The sequence below is a fragment of the Sparus aurata genome, chromosome 4 (assembly GCF_900880675.1).
Source record: "Sparus aurata chromosome 4, fSpaAur1.1, whole genome shotgun sequence".
Classification (NCBI taxonomy): domain Eukaryota; kingdom Metazoa; phylum Chordata; class Actinopteri; order Spariformes; family Sparidae; genus Sparus; species Sparus aurata.
The window spans coordinates 27,955,042-27,972,411 of record NC_044190.1 but is presented as its reverse complement, the minus strand read 5'-3'; the positions used below and the strand labels follow the sequence as shown (position 1 = coordinate 27,972,411).

Genomic DNA, 17,370 nt, shown 5'->3' with positions numbered 1-17,370 from the left:
TTTCTCTTTATGGAGACATTTTTTTCCCTCTTTAGCACTGACAGTGTGTTAACTGCATCATGACGTAGCAGAGAATTAGAATATGACTAATTTAAATCATAAATGAGATGTTTCCATACATTTGGAACAGCATGTCAGAGGTCAGAGGCCTTTTTTGTCTGCAGTTCGTCGTCAAAGGGGCTCTGTGTAGTCTTGAAAAAGAAAGTGAAACTCAGAATTGTAATATTTACAATATTACTGAGGTAAAAAAAATACAAACTCAGAAATATTTATGTATTACTTTCTATAACTGAATAAACAAGCTGTTCTCAGAGGTAAACAAGGTCCTCAGAACACTGCTTGAAGCTAGAAATGTGGCAGGGTCCGCCACATGTAAACACAGCAAAACAGTATGAAAAGGTGTCGTCCTTTAAGGTCAGTTTAGTAATTCAGAAACGATGAAAATTGTTTCGAGAGTGTTTGTTTAGTTTTGTTTTGACATAAAAAAAATGAGTCGATGAAGATCTCTCTCTTTAAGTCAAAATTTCTCCCCCAAAAACCACGTGGTTCACCTTTCACCTTCTCTGCATGGTGTGTAAAATGTCTTCAAAACCCACGCTCCCTGTCGCTCCCAATGAAAGTTTACACTTTGTGATTTAGCCACTTTTTTCTGCTGAGGCACCGATATCAGCCCCGATGCATCACCGCTGTTCTCCTGCAGGTCCCGTATACTCTGTGGAGCTGAGTTATGTGGCATTTATTTGAAAGCCCAATGATTTAAAATTTCCTTCATTGCAGTGTGCGGGCAAAAGTGTTTCCACAACTGTCATTTTTCCACAGCGCTTTAAAGGGACCCTGCTTGGCATCGGCGCGCAAAGGGAGTTTGGAGCTAAGCTAATGTTTTCACCCGTGTAGCAACATTTATAGGGGGATATGAAAAACTCCATTCGGACCGGCCCGGAGCAACATGCTTGCTCGAGTGTGTTTCGAGTGTGTGTGTGTGTGTGTGTGTGTGTGGGGTGTGTGGGGGGGGGGGGGGGGGGGGGGGGGGGTGCTTATGAAAGTGTCCATCATGAAGGCAGCCATTACCATCCTCCACTGTTTTATACGTCTGCACTCCTCCCTCTTCGAACAATTAATTATGTAATTTAATGAAATGAGCAGCAGTAAAAGGCCTCGGCATGAGACTGCTTTTTATATTTCTGTGCGATGGCACACTGTATGCTTAGATATTTTAGTTTTTGTCTCTTGTGGTTAACAGTGTTTTGATGCATGGGCTCTGCCCCGTAGAATCTATTTGCATGCAAATTTTTTACATTCCCTCCCGCATCAAACGCTTACCATGATACATGTGGTGTGTTTCGGCAGACAGACAAGGTGAGAGTGAATCTCGCTCAGAATGGATCTACTTGTTCCTCTGTGATTATTTGCGTACGTGTGTGGCAGAGAGTGACGCGGGCGGTGGAAGAAACAGGGGGAGGAGGAGGTGGAAGGGGAAGACAGCACGTGCCTCGATGCTCACTCACCTGTTCTTCTGTGTTTTTTGTCCAATCTCACCTGCTTCCATTAGGTCATCGAGAAAATTCCTGCACCTGTGATTTCCAGCCCCTCTGCTCCGTTCGTGCCCCCCTTGGCTCTCTGAGGTAAAACACACACACACACAAAAAACACTTCTTACTTGATCTCTCTCTCTGCTTTTGTTTGTTTTTCTCTCCCCAAAGTCAGATTTGTAAAACCGGTCTGTTAAAGGAGCGATATGTAGTTTTTGGAACAAAATTCTCATCAGTATGGAAAGATGTTTTTTGTAATGCCTAAATAAACAAACTCTCTTCGTGGCTGAATAAACAAACTGACCTTAAAGGACAGCACAGTTTCATACTGTTTTACTTTGTTTACATTTTGGCGGACCCTGCCACCTTTCTAGCTTCAGACAGTGTTCCCTCTGATAGCAGCTTGTTAATTCAGTTATGGGATGTATTTTGGTATTTTTACCCCATTGGTATTGTACATATTAAAAAGAAGAAGTCGGAATTTCTATTTCCAAAACCACACAGTGCCCCCTTTCGATATAAACCTTAAAAAACATGATCACAAATCATATCTCATTTAATTATTAGTGGTCATGTTGTTTCTGCTCTGTTATCATATGCGAACATAATGAAATCCGTATTAATTATTCATTAAAATTAGACTCTCGTATCAAATAGAGAACCACCACATATAGTATGGAATGCGTTATTGCATACTGCAGGTGTCTGTAAGGCTTCCATAATGTGCCCATAGATTGCCGATACCTATTCATATGTTAAAGAGCACCATGCCGTCTGTGCATTGACGGTATCTCCCTCCATCACATCTCTCTCTATCTCCCCAAAGCCACAACTTTGCACACATTTCCCCACCTTATTCAACTCCACGCAAGAAAAGAATGTATACGCTCGACGCATTGGCGTTTTTTTTTTTTTTTCAGACGTTCCGGTTCAACGGCACACCCGGCAGATTACAGACACTCATTCAGATGTAAATTACATGTTCAGACTTTGTGCGAAGGAGGCAGAGAGAAAGAGGCAATGAGCCTCGGACATGCAGAGTGAAGAATAAGCTTTCTGGTCCCTGGAATCAATTCGCAGAGACAGAGAGGAAACCTGGGCCAATGTATACTGCAAACCCAATTGTTCCTGTAATGGTTTCGCTGATTGTTCCGTGGCAAACCGTCGCGACGTGCTCGCTCATCACACGCGAGGATGCGAGAAGGTTTCAAGCTTGTTGGGCGAAGTTGAGCGGACGTGTTGTGTGCGCATGTCTGTGTTTGTGTGTGCATCCAGTGTTATTTACTTGATTGTGTCTAAGTGGCATCAGTAGCTGGCCTTTCTCCAGCTCCACTTAACTTCAGGAGGGGAGGGGGGGAGCAGGACAAAAGCCATCAAGGAAGACAAGGACAAATCATCTTTAGATGAAGTGTTTTAAGTGCTCCGATTCTCCTCCCACGTCATCACTGTGAATTAGGTGCCCTCTGCTCGCCGTCGAGGGGTGTGGAGTATAAACAACGCAGAGGGAGCGGATGTTAAACGAATGAAAGTGGAAAACCATGAGGGTGTCTATCTTAGTCAGCCTCGTAAATCTCAGTTCCTTCGCCACGCCGTTGCGCCGCACTGAAGTTGCACTCTGACAACCTGCCAGCCGAGCTCAGAGGGGGCTGTGTGCGGTGTGGTCTGGTCGATCTCGTTTCTTAGCGGCCTCAGCTGTGGCAGACGTTGCAGGCAGAGCCGTGTCTTTGTTTTATGCAAATCCATGCATATGAGGAGGGGGGGGGGGGGGGTGGTCGATGAGCAGTCTGGCCACGTAGCTCCAGGAGGACAGGCTGAGTGATGGAGACGGAGAGCCAGGTCTCGGTGTCCTTGCCTGGGGAAAGAGTGTCCCGACTCCGGCCTAGACACCGCCAGGACACAGAGTCGCGGCGCCTCCACCGAGGAAAAAAAAGAGATTTTTCCCGGCACAAATGTATTTACACTGTGAGGTGTTGAGCTGGCGAGGAGATAAAGAGAGGTTAACGCCGGGATGAGGCTGCCGATGCGTCTCACCTGCGACTGCTGTGCGTTTGTGTGTGTGTTGTGAAGGCGAGGCGCACCTCAGGGGTTCGCCGTGCAAAGAGACTCTGGAGTTCAGAGCCCAGCAGGGAGCTGAAGGACCCGGAATGTGCTGACAAAGATAAAAGGCCAGGTGTGGGCATATGCACTGTAAGTGTGTGAAAGAGGCTGTGAGAAAGGGACCTGAGTGTAAATATAGATTGGGGAAGCAGGCTTGTGTGTGTGTGCATGTGTGTGTGTGTTTGTGCTTGTGTGATCGCATAAGCACACAGTAACAGGTAGGCAGGGCCACCAAGCATGTGGACATCTAGTCACAACAGTCCTATTTCCATCTTCACAAGTGCTTCAGTGGAGTATATCTGCACATTAAACGACATCTCGTGAATATTTTCTAAATAGTTTCGTTCCCCCGTCCTCTCTCGCTCAACCACTCCGCCCCCCCACCCCCCCCGAGCTGCGTGCTCACGGTAACGGCTGGTCGGCGGCTCTTCTATCCTGGAGAGCTCTATTTCTGGGTGCCAGGATGTTGGTCTCAGTCGTCGAGGGCAGATGTAATCGATCCAGATTGACCTGTCATGTGGAGGAGAAAATGAATGAGACGGAGGGGGGTGTGCAGGGGCCACAGAGAGATGAAGGTGGGAGGAGGGGGCGCGGCGCAAGAGGTACAAAAACAACCTCCTGCTCCATTTGGGTCAAAAGTCGAGGGATGATTTATTCAAGACTGGGTGTTATCCCTCCTTCCCCGCGCTCCACCTGCCTCTCGGAAAGGAGTGAGAAACTGGAGACTGCTCAGGAGGAGCGGACTATATTTAAACCCGGTGACCGAAGATACTGTGGTCTAACTTAAAAGTTAAAAATACAGATATCCATGTACAGTGAGATGGATACGGTTTTGCGTCACTACAAGCCACTAAGAACAAGTTTGTTAGCATGAAGCGACACCGGGGAGAAAAACGCAAAAGCAGATTGTAGCTTTCAGTGGATGCTGTTTTTTTTTTAAGAAGCCTGTATTTAAGTATGAACAGGAAACACAAATTTTACTCCTGATTGCGAGAATGATATCCCTCCACACAAAGAAATAAAGGAGGGGGAAGATTTATGGCTGCGTTTGTCTGTGAAGTGGTACTAGATTTAGCCCAGTGTGTTTGGGCAGAACTCCACTTTGCTAATTATTTTCCCGTGGCAGAGTTCTCAGCGTGGCGCTCCTTTCTCAGCTCTGAGAAGAGAGGCTCAGCGGTAAGTGCTTAGTCAGCCCCTGCTCTGGGTGTGAGATACTGTCGGGTCTCTGGTGGACTGTCGGGGGGGAGGCGGAGCAGCGTGGGACCGAGCCATCGCAAAAAAAAAAAAAGGGGGTGAAGGCTCTGTGAGGAGGGCAGGCCAAATCATCAGCCCGTCAGGGAGAGCGAAGGGGAGGGAGATACCACGGTTGGGGATGACAGCTCTCTATCGTCTCCTGTCTAAGCCCTTGACTATGTGAGGTAATGTCCTCAGGAGCTGGTAGTTTTCTGGTAGATTGGTTTGCCGCTTGCAGAGGCCCCAGAGAGCCCAGTTATTGAGGACATAGCTGCTCGTCAGTAACTAGCAAAGGCACAGATTTAAAAGAACACGTCATGGTTACTTTCTGCGCCGCCTTGATCTTTGTGCCAGTCATGTCTGCCCCTCGATCATTCGGCCCATAACAAACCGTCTCCGTTTTCTCTCCTCACTCTCTATTTATACTCCAATGTCAAACTTGTCTTTCTTTCTATCTCGCACAGCTCCTCCTCTCCCGTCTGCCCTGCTATCCTCCAAATGACTCTCCTCCTCCTCCTCCTCCTCCCAAACAAACTTAGCTTCCTTCCCCTTCGCTTCGCTCTGTTCCCGACGTCACCTCACCTCCCTCCTCCCCCCTCTGCCTCACACTGCACCTGCTTCCCTCCCGCTCTCTCTGCTCCCTCTCCAAACGTCACTTTTTTTCTCCCTCCCCCGCCTCCACTCTTCCCCCCCGCTCCTATTCTCCCCCTCGTTAGCTTGATGAATGGCTTCACTGCGGGGAAAGTGCTGATTTTCATCCCTCTGTCTGATTTCTGCTGGCTGTTATTAATTTCAAACACTCAGAGAAAAGCGAGCGAGTCAATAAATAAGGAAATGAACACACTTCATCCTGTCACGCAGCGGCTCTCGCAGTCATTCACCCGAGATGCGGGTCCTCCGCGGGGGCCGGGGCCTGCGTTTGTGCTGATAGAGTTCAGCTCCGCCCTTGAATCCCAACATGTTTGTGAAAAAAAAACAAAGAGGCAGAATAAAAAAGCCTCCCCTTTGCATCGTGTTTCTGGAAGTGTCGCCGGTGTCTCCAGTCAGAACAAACAGGACCGGAGGGAGACAGCGTGGCGCAAAGTAAATAGCACTGGAGAGACCTGCAGCGCCCCCTCTCATCCGTCATCTTTCACACGAGTGCACCGTTTAAGAAATGTACACAGGGAGTGACGATGGGAAGAGAGATGGAGAAGATGCAGGGCCGAAAGAGAGGCGACGAGAAGCAGCAGCCCTAACAGAGTTACTGCCACGCATTAAAAACGCTCGCTGTCCGCATAGTGTGGCCAGCGCTCCGTGTCTTAAGTGCCCATTAATTACATTCCAGCCTTAATGCATTGTGCCTGCCCGTTTAAAATCAAACGCAAATAAGCCTCCGAGATGATTCTCCCAGTTTCCTGTCGTCGGACGGCAACCCTCGCACCAAAAGGTTGCTGTCCTTTACGTTAGGTGTGTAAATAAAACGAGTTAGGATGCTCAGTCCCCCCCCCCCAAAAAAAAACAGGATCGCCATAATGCATGCACAGACACAGAAATTAACACCCGGGAATATCATCACGCTGTTTACAAAGTGTTAAGACAAACAGTCTGCCGGAGTGTCCTATTAATACACGTCTGAGACACACACAACACGTCCTCTGCTGTGTGGGCCGTGCTCTGCTGCGACGAGGCGTATGTTCCCCTTGGCTCGGACGATTAAAGCGATATTTGGTATCAAGCTAATAAACATGGAGAATTTATGAAGGCCAGGGCTTCCTTAACTCGCTGGTGGTTTCCCTAACCCTAACCCTAGCCCTAACCCTAACCCGCACAGATATGTTACTCTGTTACTGTTCACATGTAGTGTGATGGTAACCACGCCGTGCTTTTTATCTTTAAAGGATAAGTTCACACAAAAATCTAAATGTAGTCATGTTCTACTCAACCCCATGAAAACTAGTCAGTGAAAAGTTTGGCGAGGTATTGTAGTTCCACAAACCATTTCTGGAGCTTCACAGTGAAACTACGCTGCAGCACTCTATTAGCAACTGAAGTAGTTGGGCATTAAATCGTCATGAAAGGGATTTGGACATGTTATGTTATTTAAACTCTTTTTCAAAGCTGAAATCTGTATCGTAGCTGCTAAGCTAAACGTGTAAAAAAGTGCTAAAAGCACGCAGCCCGTCTGAATATTTTGGAATACTTACCTTATATAACGAGTCCCCATCTATTTCAGTTGTCAAGGAAAATGCTGCTTTGCTGTGAAGCTCCAGGAATGTTTTGAGTTTTTTCATCGGGACAGACGTGTGAGTAGATAGTGACGACATTTGTATTTTCGGATTAACGTGAAAATGTCTGGATCTTCCGTTTATGCAGAACAGCATCGTAGGAGGAAGTGTGAAGGACTTGAGAGGTAGTGTATTCAATCTTATATCTAACTTAACTTCGGTTTACTTTATTTCAGTATCTGAAGTATTCTTGTTTTGCCAACCATCACAACAGCTTAAGCAAGGGTTCCTATACATACGCACTCTTTGTCCTTTGTTTCCATGTACCTAAATGATACATATTAGCCGTCTTCTGTGTAGCACGCTTAATTTTACCAAAATATGTACAAAATTACAATCCTTTCCACTTGGGTGCCCGAGAATTTTTTTTATCAGGGTGCTAGAGGGGGCCACCGAAAATCTGGGGTGGTCACCAAAAGACTACCTTAAGGTAAATATCAGATAGAAGCATGCTATCCATATGCACCTGACTAGGGGAGGGTGTGCATTTGTTGACTGGGCGGGGCACTCACAATGGGGTGGGCACTCCTGAGTAGGGTGGCCAACAATTATATCACTCCCCCAACAGCCCTCTTGGAAGAGCCACTCTCTTATCCTAACTAAATCTTATCTAAAACGTAAATATCATTTAGTTCTCACAAACTGACCCGAATGTAGACCTGATACAGTCCTAGAGTCACACGCCTGCCATCAGCCCAACCACCTCGACGCGACGGTGCTGCACGCTTCATAAATGCAGTGATCAATTTAGTTAAACAAACAAGCTGCAGGCATGCAAGATATTCATGCTGAGTCACACAAACAAATGCAACGTTTTTTTGCTCATGGAAATAAACCTTGTGGATTACACTTTTGCAACAATTTGACAACCTGCCATCACACTCTGTTGTTCCAAGAGTTGTGGTTTGACAACTTTGGCAGGTAATGGTCCTCATAGAGCCACAACCCTACATAGACTGCGAGAGTAAATACTGATAGAAAACAAAGTCATTCATATATATATGTATATATATATATATATATATATACATATATATATTTAAACTTTTTCAGAACTTGTGAAAGACGCTGTGTCCGTTTCCGAGGAAAAAAGAAAACCCAACGCTGATACAAAGTGTGCGCTGCTGTAAATATCCCATTGAGTTTCTGTCATTCCTCATTTCATCTATAAATAAATAAATATTCTGAAAGGCTGAATGTCAAGAGATCCAAACTTTGGCTTTGAGGAGAGGAGGGGAGAGGAGAGGAGACTGTATTAGTGGTAGCTGCAGGGGTAGTGGAGCCTGTGTGTCTGCTCCATGGCTCTGTGAGCGCAGACGTAACTATTGTGTTTACAAGGCTGAGTTGCTCTTACAGTGAAATTATTGGGGTGGGGGTGCGTTAAGGGAGGAGGAACAGAGGGAATGGGTGGCAGTGGCGGTGGAGGGGAGTAAATATTTGTCCCTCTCCCTCATAGTTCTGGCTAACCAGGCTGAGGAATGCTCTTTGCTCGTTTTTTTATAATTACAGAGTTTGGGTAGTGTCACCCTCGGAGCGTACATGGCCTCAGAGACCTGAGGGAGGAGGGACTCCTGTGCACACAGCGTTGTTACCGGGGGCCTCAAAGAGCGGAGGCCGAGGAGCGGCACACTTCTGCGTGTCAACACTGTACCAGAGAGGCATGTTCGGTTAATGGCCAAAACACAGGCACGCATGGCCAGACCAAGCTGTGAACTCAGTTGGACACCTCGCTGTCGTCTTTTTGTTGGCTTAGAAGGGTGTGTGTGTGTGTGTGTGTGTGACCCCTGGGAAAGAATGTTGTGGCAGAGACAAAAAGAGAGACACCCGCAGTTTTGCTTTCTCACAACTGAGGAAACAGTCTTTCTCTCTCTCTCTCTCTCACGACGTCTCTCACCGCTCCGCAGCGCGCTCAGGTTTTTTTTTTCCTTCCTCTCGGCGACCTGGCCATTAAAGGAGAGCGATGAGTTCACAGCTGATAGTCTCTGGTTGCGAGGGAGCGGAGAGCAGTGTAGGATGACATTATCGGAAGCGGCTGCATATAGATACAAAAAAAAAAAGAAGAAAGAAAAAAAAAGACAAACAGAAAGAGAATACTATGGTGCACTTCTCTCAGTATAAACTTCTGTCTGCTTGGATTACACTAATGACCCCTGACAAACCATAATAAGACACATGCATCTCCATGGACACTAGCCACGACCAAAGGAATGGCTCTGTGTTTGTTTGACATTCTGCAGTTTTTGAGACTCTCGTTAGCAAAAAACTCAAACATCGTTATTTTTTTTTTCTGGCGTGTCCTTAAAACAATAGGTCATGGTCGGAGAAGGAAAAAAAACAAAGTAAACGCATTCTCAATATACAATACAAGCCGGTCCGCCGCAACTACCATTAGAGAGAGGGATGCGAGAGGAGGGTGATGGAGAGGGACAAAGCTTTCCCTCCACCCCTGCGGCCGAAGTGGAATAGTTGTGGTGACGGGTTGTGACAGCTGAGGGAGCGAGGGAGCGAGAGGGGAGTATCACTCCAAAATCCCCAGGAAACAGAGAGGAGCGAAAGAGTAATTTAGGATGAACCGCCTGCCGTCTGTTTCTGTTGTCTTTCTCACTTTTGGACACGGAACTGCATGTGAGCGAGTCTCTTCTTCTCTCTGACACACACACACACACACCGGCGTGTGCTCTGGGTAATAGATATTTACTGTAGCAATTCTTTTATTAACTCTCCGGTCACTACATTATCATAATGATCCAGCCAATAAGTATAAATGCTTGGCTCCTTGGCCGCAACCCTGGGTCAAAATTAGACATACGTCAAACACACACCAGAAGTAGATGCATGCGGGACTCTCATCCCCCCTTCTCCTGATAGTATCCCTAATAGACCTCTCTCCCAGTGGCATACTGCTGTTGCAACATTCACCTACTATTGCTTAATGAGATGTCTGTGCTGCACTGTGTGTGTGTGTGTGTTCGCGCGCGTGTGTGTGTCAGTATGAGTGTGTGCGCCTGAGAAAAGAGAGATGTTAGCGATCCTTGTGGTCCTGTTTATCTCCACCCTTGTGTTGGAGTAGAGGGAGGTCAGAGGCAGGGCTGCCTATATCCATCTCCATTCCCACGGCTGCTGTCTCACAGGCACAGTGGTCACAGGAGGATGAAAAGACTATGGATTTTTTTTTCTCCTCCTCCCTACACTCGCCGGAGCAGGAAGATTAGACAGGCGATGAGCACAGCCTGGCCCTATTCAATGCAGCTTTAAGCCCAACACTGGAAGGCATCTGACCCGCACGCTCTGGTTCATGGAGCACATAAGCGCACACGAGACATGCATCTGCACACACACACACACACACACAAATCAGCTGAGATTGAGATTTCTTGGTTCGCTTTTCCGGTTCAAAGCGTGGTCATACTGCACCCGGGTGTTAAACACTGACCCCGTGGCCTCTGTACATTAACACACGTCGGCACGAAGCGGTGGCGGAAAGTGAGCGCTCACACTTCACTTACCCAGCCAGCCCCAGATGGAGGCTGACAGTTGCATGTGTGTGTAAAAAGATGTTTTTTTGGGAGGGGAAAACTTGATAGAGGATGAGGTGAAGCGAGTCGGGAGGGAGGAGGAGGCGAGCCATATGGGGCGGGAGAGCGCGAGACAAAGAAAGTGATGCAGGCGAAGAGAAAACGGGGAGATAAAATTCAAAGCTCCGCGGCTCTCCCGAGCAATTAAAATAATTTCTGGATAATTTGAAAGGCCTGAGCCGTCTTATCGGTTTCCAGATAAGTCTCCTCCTCCTCCTCCTCCTCCTTCTCCTCCTCTTCCTCTACCAGCATGCACAAGAGGCCCCCATGACTGAAAACTGACACAGTGTACGCTGATAGCTGCTACCATATGGCCGCCTCCTCTCCACTCAATTCCTTCCACTTGCAGCTCTTGCTCTGGCACACACACACACACACACACACACACACACACACACAAGCATGCAGATAGGTCAGTTGAAAAGGCATTAGAGCTTCTGAAAGGGCAGTAACTTCATCCGAACTGTCAGCTTGTCATCTTCCTTGTCTGTTTCCTGATATATTTTGGGAGACATACTTTCTACGTGTGTGTGCATGTAGTTATAACATAGAAGAGGCCAAAGTCAGCCCACTGCCAAGTTAAACTTGGCCGGCCAGATGTCTCTAGAGAAATAAAATCCAAAATTTAACAAAAATAAGAAAAATAAAATCCAAAGAATATGAGTCGCTATTTCTGCTGTTTTATTTTATACAGAATGTTCTTCAAATATAAAGGTTCCTAATTGTTATTTATTTGTTTATAATTGGACTGCACGGTGGGCAGTGTGACACTTGAGGCTCATGGTGCGTTCATGTTGTATCAGAATAATCAGCAAAAAGAAATTTCACGTGAAAGCGCCCTCGAGTCAGAAAAAGAAACACCTCGGAAAGAGATGTTTTGGTAGATGAGTTGCAGAGTTGACGTCGTAAGACGCTGAAAGATGGTGGACGAGAGTAATTGGTGGGTTGATGGTGACGTGTGTGTTTGTGAAACATTATTTCATGGTTTACTTCGCTCTCCCTTGTCACTCGAATAGCAATAACAGCTGTCAGTGTGAGCGATAACATGCGAAACATCGTCCATGTTGCCTCCACATTTCGACTAGACACACATGAATACACTGAAGTCAGAAGACAGACTTCTGATCTGTGGGAGTGGGAACACAGCACCAGTCAATTAAGGAAGCTTGGGGTCCTATACTACAGAAGCCTTGAGACGCAAAATAAACTCAGAGATTATCCAGAAAAGACATGTTTTCATCTCTTTTTAAGTCATAAACACAGGACCGATAGCAATTACAACAGCATCATAGCCAAGTCCACCATTGAATACCAGTTTGGGTCTTCCGGGGTAAAAAGAGAGGGCCACTGTACCATCAACAATCCTCTATGTTTTAGTCTTGAGGCATCTTCTCTGTCTCTCTCTTTCTGGATATTTCTCACTTCATTCGAGAGATGTTAAGCGTTTGGCTTCCTCGTTGAAACGACTGTAGGGACGGAACATTTTGATTAAAAACACAGTAAGAGAAAGAGAGAGAGGGAGAGCAGAGGGCCTGCGCCGTAGAGAGAAAGTGTGGGCGAGCAGCAGAGCAAAAACTCGACAGGGACCGGAACTCGATGTTATGTCTCTATTTAAAGGGGGTTAGGCGCTTGGCTAAAAATAGCAGCAGGTAAAACCCACAACACTCAGGTAGTGGGCACGCACGCGAAAACAAACACTACTAAGAGTTTCGCCGGTCGGGGTGGCACGACAGGTGAGGCACCGTTCAAATATCTGAACGCGTTTGATGTGGAAGGGACCTGATCGTGTCATGGGTGCGTTGCGTGGGAACAGCGGGGGCGGGCCCTTTCAAAACAGAGTGTCAAACGAGGCCCCGTCAGATGTTTATCCACACTATTTGATTTGAGCCTACGTCAAAACCTGACTTGAGTCAGTCTTGCGTGTAAACGGGTGCTCCCCCTAACTTTGGTAGGTCTCCAGGGTGCCAGACGCTAAGATCAGAAGCTAAGAATTCCAGTGTTATGGTTCAACAGACACAGATCAACTGAGATCCCCAAAGAGTCTCACTCGAGATAATTATGCCTTATGTATGTGTGTGGTCGGAATCGTTGAGGTCAAACTGTTGACACTTCTCTTGGTAGCTGATGTAAGGTGACAACTGACTACAGACTTTTCGCTGCTCTGCGAAAAACAATTGTGGCAGGATATGGTCAGGGGCAGTTATGGGTGAGTGCATGTGTGTGTTGGATGATGGCACAGTGTGTCAGGCAGCATGGTTTCAGAGCTGTGGGTAGTGTGAACTAGTGGTTTGTTACTGTTTTTCACACGTGGCTTCAAACTGCCATCATCAGCATGTGTGTGTGCGTCTGTGAGAGAGCTGGAACAAGGATAAGGGGGGAAAAAATAAATATAAAGAGAGAAATTTTACGCGTTCCCAGGCTAATGTGCTTCAATGAGATGACATTTGGTTAGCGACCGCGGACGCGTCGATTAAACCCGCGTCTAGGAGCACCTGTTTATCCGCGTGCGCGCGCGGAAAGCTTTTTTTTCCAAGCGCGCCCGAAGCGAGGCGGCAAGGTTTGCGTCATTTGGGAGGTTGCTGGTTGTCACGGACACACAGAGGGCGACGTTTTAGCGAACAGGAGGTGGGTGCAGTGACATAAGCAGGGCACAGTGCCCTTTACCGTACGCGATACTCTCGGAACACCTACATATGGAGGGGTCAAGGGCATGCACTGACTCACACACACACACACACACACACACACACACACACACACACATTTTATTTTGATAACCTTCCATAAAAAAGGTATCAACCTGTCTGCGTCTTACCCTCTAATATATATTTTTTTCTTCCCACCCTTATCAAACTGTATGTTCTTTTATAGTGAATACATCTTTTTTTTTCTTCTTTTCTTTGTTGCAGTCTCTGAGCAGATACAGTACAACACAGAGAGTGCGTCTGGTTCCATACACTTGGCAGCATCCTGCGCACACACACTGCGAGAGCGCTGTAAATAGCCAGAGTGTGTCGTGCATCTCTGCTGTGTTTGGACCTATTTTAGAGCTGACACAGGAAACAGGGCCATTCTGACAGCCACCCTGCCAGCCGGTACTGCACACAGCAGCCCCGGAACCTTCTGTCGCACACACATACACACACGTGCACGCGTTCAAACAAACAAACACACACACACACACTCACTCACACACACACACACACAGACCAGATTTTTCCATGTTAACCTACCAGTGCTTCATACACATCATAGACTTCCACGAATCATTTAATTTCCTTTTCGAGTCAACGTGCCGCCTCTCATCCCTGCTGCTCTATTCCAGTTTGCCACAAACTCTGACTGGAAAAGACCTTTAACAAAAAGCCCCCTGCTGTGTCACTTGGCGAGCCCCCCCCCCCCTTGTCCTTGTCCTTAGGATTTGCACATTTCAAAACCACGCAGTGCGTTTCACTTCTGAGCCAACGAGAGAGAATCTAGCCACTTTGCCGTGTTACACATCCGTGCATAATAAGCAAAATGATAACTCTGGCAGAGGGGGGCTCAATTACCTAAGACGCAGGTTTCTGCTCCCAGCTACAGGAGGCAGCTGGAGACCTGGGCGCAACATGCAGAGTTAATTTAGAGTTAATTCATGTTGTTTTTATGATAGTCTTGTTTATTGTTTCTGTACCACTCTGCATTGTTCTATTTTTTTAAATGTCATCCGTCCACCAGGGTATTTTAATTCAATTCAAAAATCTTTGTCTTTCATTCATTCGCTGAACACTTTTCAGGGCTCGGAGATACGGAAGATCCCCCTCCCCCGACTCCGCAAGCTTATACCTAAATGAAGCCGCGCCGCCGTGATGTGACAGTGTTAGCTCATTTAGAGACCGTTAGCACGCAGACATAAACGCCTCTTCAAAGAGGCTGTAGCGGAGTCCCACTCACCCGCCTCTCGTATTTGGGTTGGAAGATAAATTCTGCATGCAGGCTGCTCCTGCCTTCCTATGTAATTATGTGCATGGTGATGTGCTTTTACAGCCTGCCTAACAGTCGGAAATTATCTCCCGGAAATGAAGTCCAATTAATTGTGGCACTTTGCGAGGCGTGCGTGTGTGCAGAAACACTGTAATGACACTTAACAGGAAATTGGCTCCTGTTGAAATATTTCATAAATAAGTTGCGAGGTGAAACAGCGTTGTGTGATACTGACGAACGTTTGTTCTTTCTGTTATTCTTTTGAACACACACACACACACACACACAGCTCCTTTTCATTTGGATGAACATCTCAGGTATGCAGAGCCAGAAAACAGTGAGCAGTGTCACGCTAATAGCTTTAAGATGTGTTGCATGTAAACACGATGTCACAGGTTCAATTCCAGCTGTGGACCTTTTGCTTTTACCCCCCCCTCCCCCCGACTGTAAGCTGCTCAGTAAAAGCAAAAATTGACAGAATGTATTTTGAGTGTAAAAAAATTTAACAGGCAGATAAAATAATTTTGAATAAGGTACGAGGGCGCACTATCGATCGGACGCAAAATGGGAAAGTCTATAAAAGGAAACAGCAGTGTTTTAGGGTCAGTGACATACTGTGTCACGCCACAGCAGCTCTCTATTGTAGGACACACTCTGATGAGTCAGCACTTTGGAAGAATAGCACCTTTTGTTTTTGTCCCTGGGAGTCTGGGTGCTCTGCCCAGAGCTACTGTCCAGATATAACCCATTCATGAATTTTTTTTTTGCAGTTATTACTTTTTCCATAATTCCAGTTCATTTTCTTAGTGCTATTCTGAATATGATCATGGGTTCTCAGTCAGTTTGCACCTACTGAGATTTCTGCACCTCATTTTCTGGATATCCGCAATTAAAGCGAAACTCTCGCCAAAAAGTAACCGAGGCTTTATTTGGGATTGAATATGAGTCAAACCTTCGTGTGAAAGCATAATTACGACGAAAGAGGCACTTTTAAGATTTACCGTAGTTTCGGTTTTGGGCACGTTAATTTTGAACGGGAGTGCATGGGGCAAGACATGCTAGCATCAAAATCGCTATTTTTAGAACACTAAAAAGGCTCGACGCAACATGAAACTTTGCTCGTAGCATCACTAGGGTCTCTACTCATGAACAAGAGCATTGAGAACATTGTTTGTGTACACAGAGTTTATGAAAAAGAAGGTTTTTGAACTACTCACGTTAGCTGCTGCACCTCCTGCGCGTTGCTGTCATGGCAGGCAAAAAGTGTCGATCCCCGAGTGCGACCTGACAGGCACGCTTGAGGAGCGGTTCACCATTACTTTCCTGCCTGTCAGGTCGCACTCGGGGATCGACACTTTTTGTCTGGCATGACCGCGTGCCCAAAACCGAAACTACGGTAAATCTTAAAAGTGCCTCTTTCGTCGTAATTATGCTTTCACACGAAGGTTTGACTCATATTCAATCCCAAATAAAGCCTTGGTTGCTTTTTGGCGAGAGTTTCGCTTTAATAACCAAACTTAAAGGTGTTGTTGATAACATTCAGCAACTACATGAGACATTCCATCTCCCATCTACTTTGCATTAACGTCACAACACTGCTGTTGATAGAATCATGTGCCCCCCCTCAAGTGGTTGCCAGATCTATGTTGCCAATGCTTGCTGGTTAACATTAATGTGGCCAACACTAGGTAATGTTAACGTTGCTAACGCTGGCTAAGGTTGATGTTAGACTAGTTAATGTAAAGCTAGCTAACATTAGGGAAGTACAGTAGGCTGGGCACATATTGAAGAACTCAATATGACAAACTGGCAACTACCAAGACTGCCGATGCTGATGAAACAGACACCATGTGATATCAACAGCTTCATACTGCCGACACCGATCATTGTTAAAAGGTGGAGCTAACAGTTCTGTTAGAATTCAGAATTCTACAATCATAATAATGTTTTTTGAAGAAAACATTATTGTGATTGTGATTCTGCACCTTTTTACCATCTCTTTAGATTCTACATAAACATGTTATCAATATGGCCTTTAAAGATACATTCTTGGAGATCACAGTTTTGTTCTTTTTGGCAGCAGCTTTGGTGATCAGCGTTCGCCCATTCGTACAGTGGTGGCAGAGGCTGCCGTGCACGGCGCCACCTGCTCAGCAGGAGCAATAACCATTCACATGCTCACTCACACACACTGAAAGAGCCACAGGGAGCAATCTGGGGGCCAGTTTTTTTGCGCAAGTACCCTAGGATAGGTTGAATGCACAAATAATACTTTTAGCGTTAGAGATGGTGACTGATACGGCACCTGCTAGATCAGTTGGAAGACATATCTCGCCTTTTCTCAGAAACCACATCCAGCTGTACTGACGTTTTGTTAAATTTGGATATTGTTACTTTGAATTTGCCTGATGTCTCACGTGTCACTTTTGAAATGACATGCCTTTACATTCCTTTAAATTTAATGCATTTTGAGAGTCTCAGGCCGTTTCATAAAAAAAGGTAACTGAAAATCAATGTTTTAAACATCACACTCTACAAGACAAGTTTTCTAAAACGTATCCATAAGGGTGTGTGTGTGTGTGTGTGTTAACATTCACCTCTCACACCCACTTGTTCATTACCTTAGGTCATTCTGCTCTGCTTGGTTACACATAACAGCTTGCTGGTCCAGGTGTGTGTGTGTGTGTGTGTGTGTGTCTGTGCGCG

General features: G+C 46.2%; 1 protein-coding gene across 1 annotated transcript in view; it reads left to right on the top strand.

Moving 5' to 3' along the window:
• The window catches only part of mafa (MAF bZIP transcription factor a), an 88,147-nt gene that overhangs the window by 8,768 nt on the left and 62,009 nt on the right, over nucleotides 1-17,370 (top strand). The window contains exon 2 of the mRNA XM_030414558.1: nucleotides 1,550-1,622. Coding sequence (XP_030270418.1) covers nucleotides 1,550-1,577 — 28 coding nt within the window. The 3' untranslated portion in view covers nucleotides 1,578-1,622. The remainder of the gene's footprint in view (nucleotides 1-1,549; nucleotides 1,623-17,370) is intronic.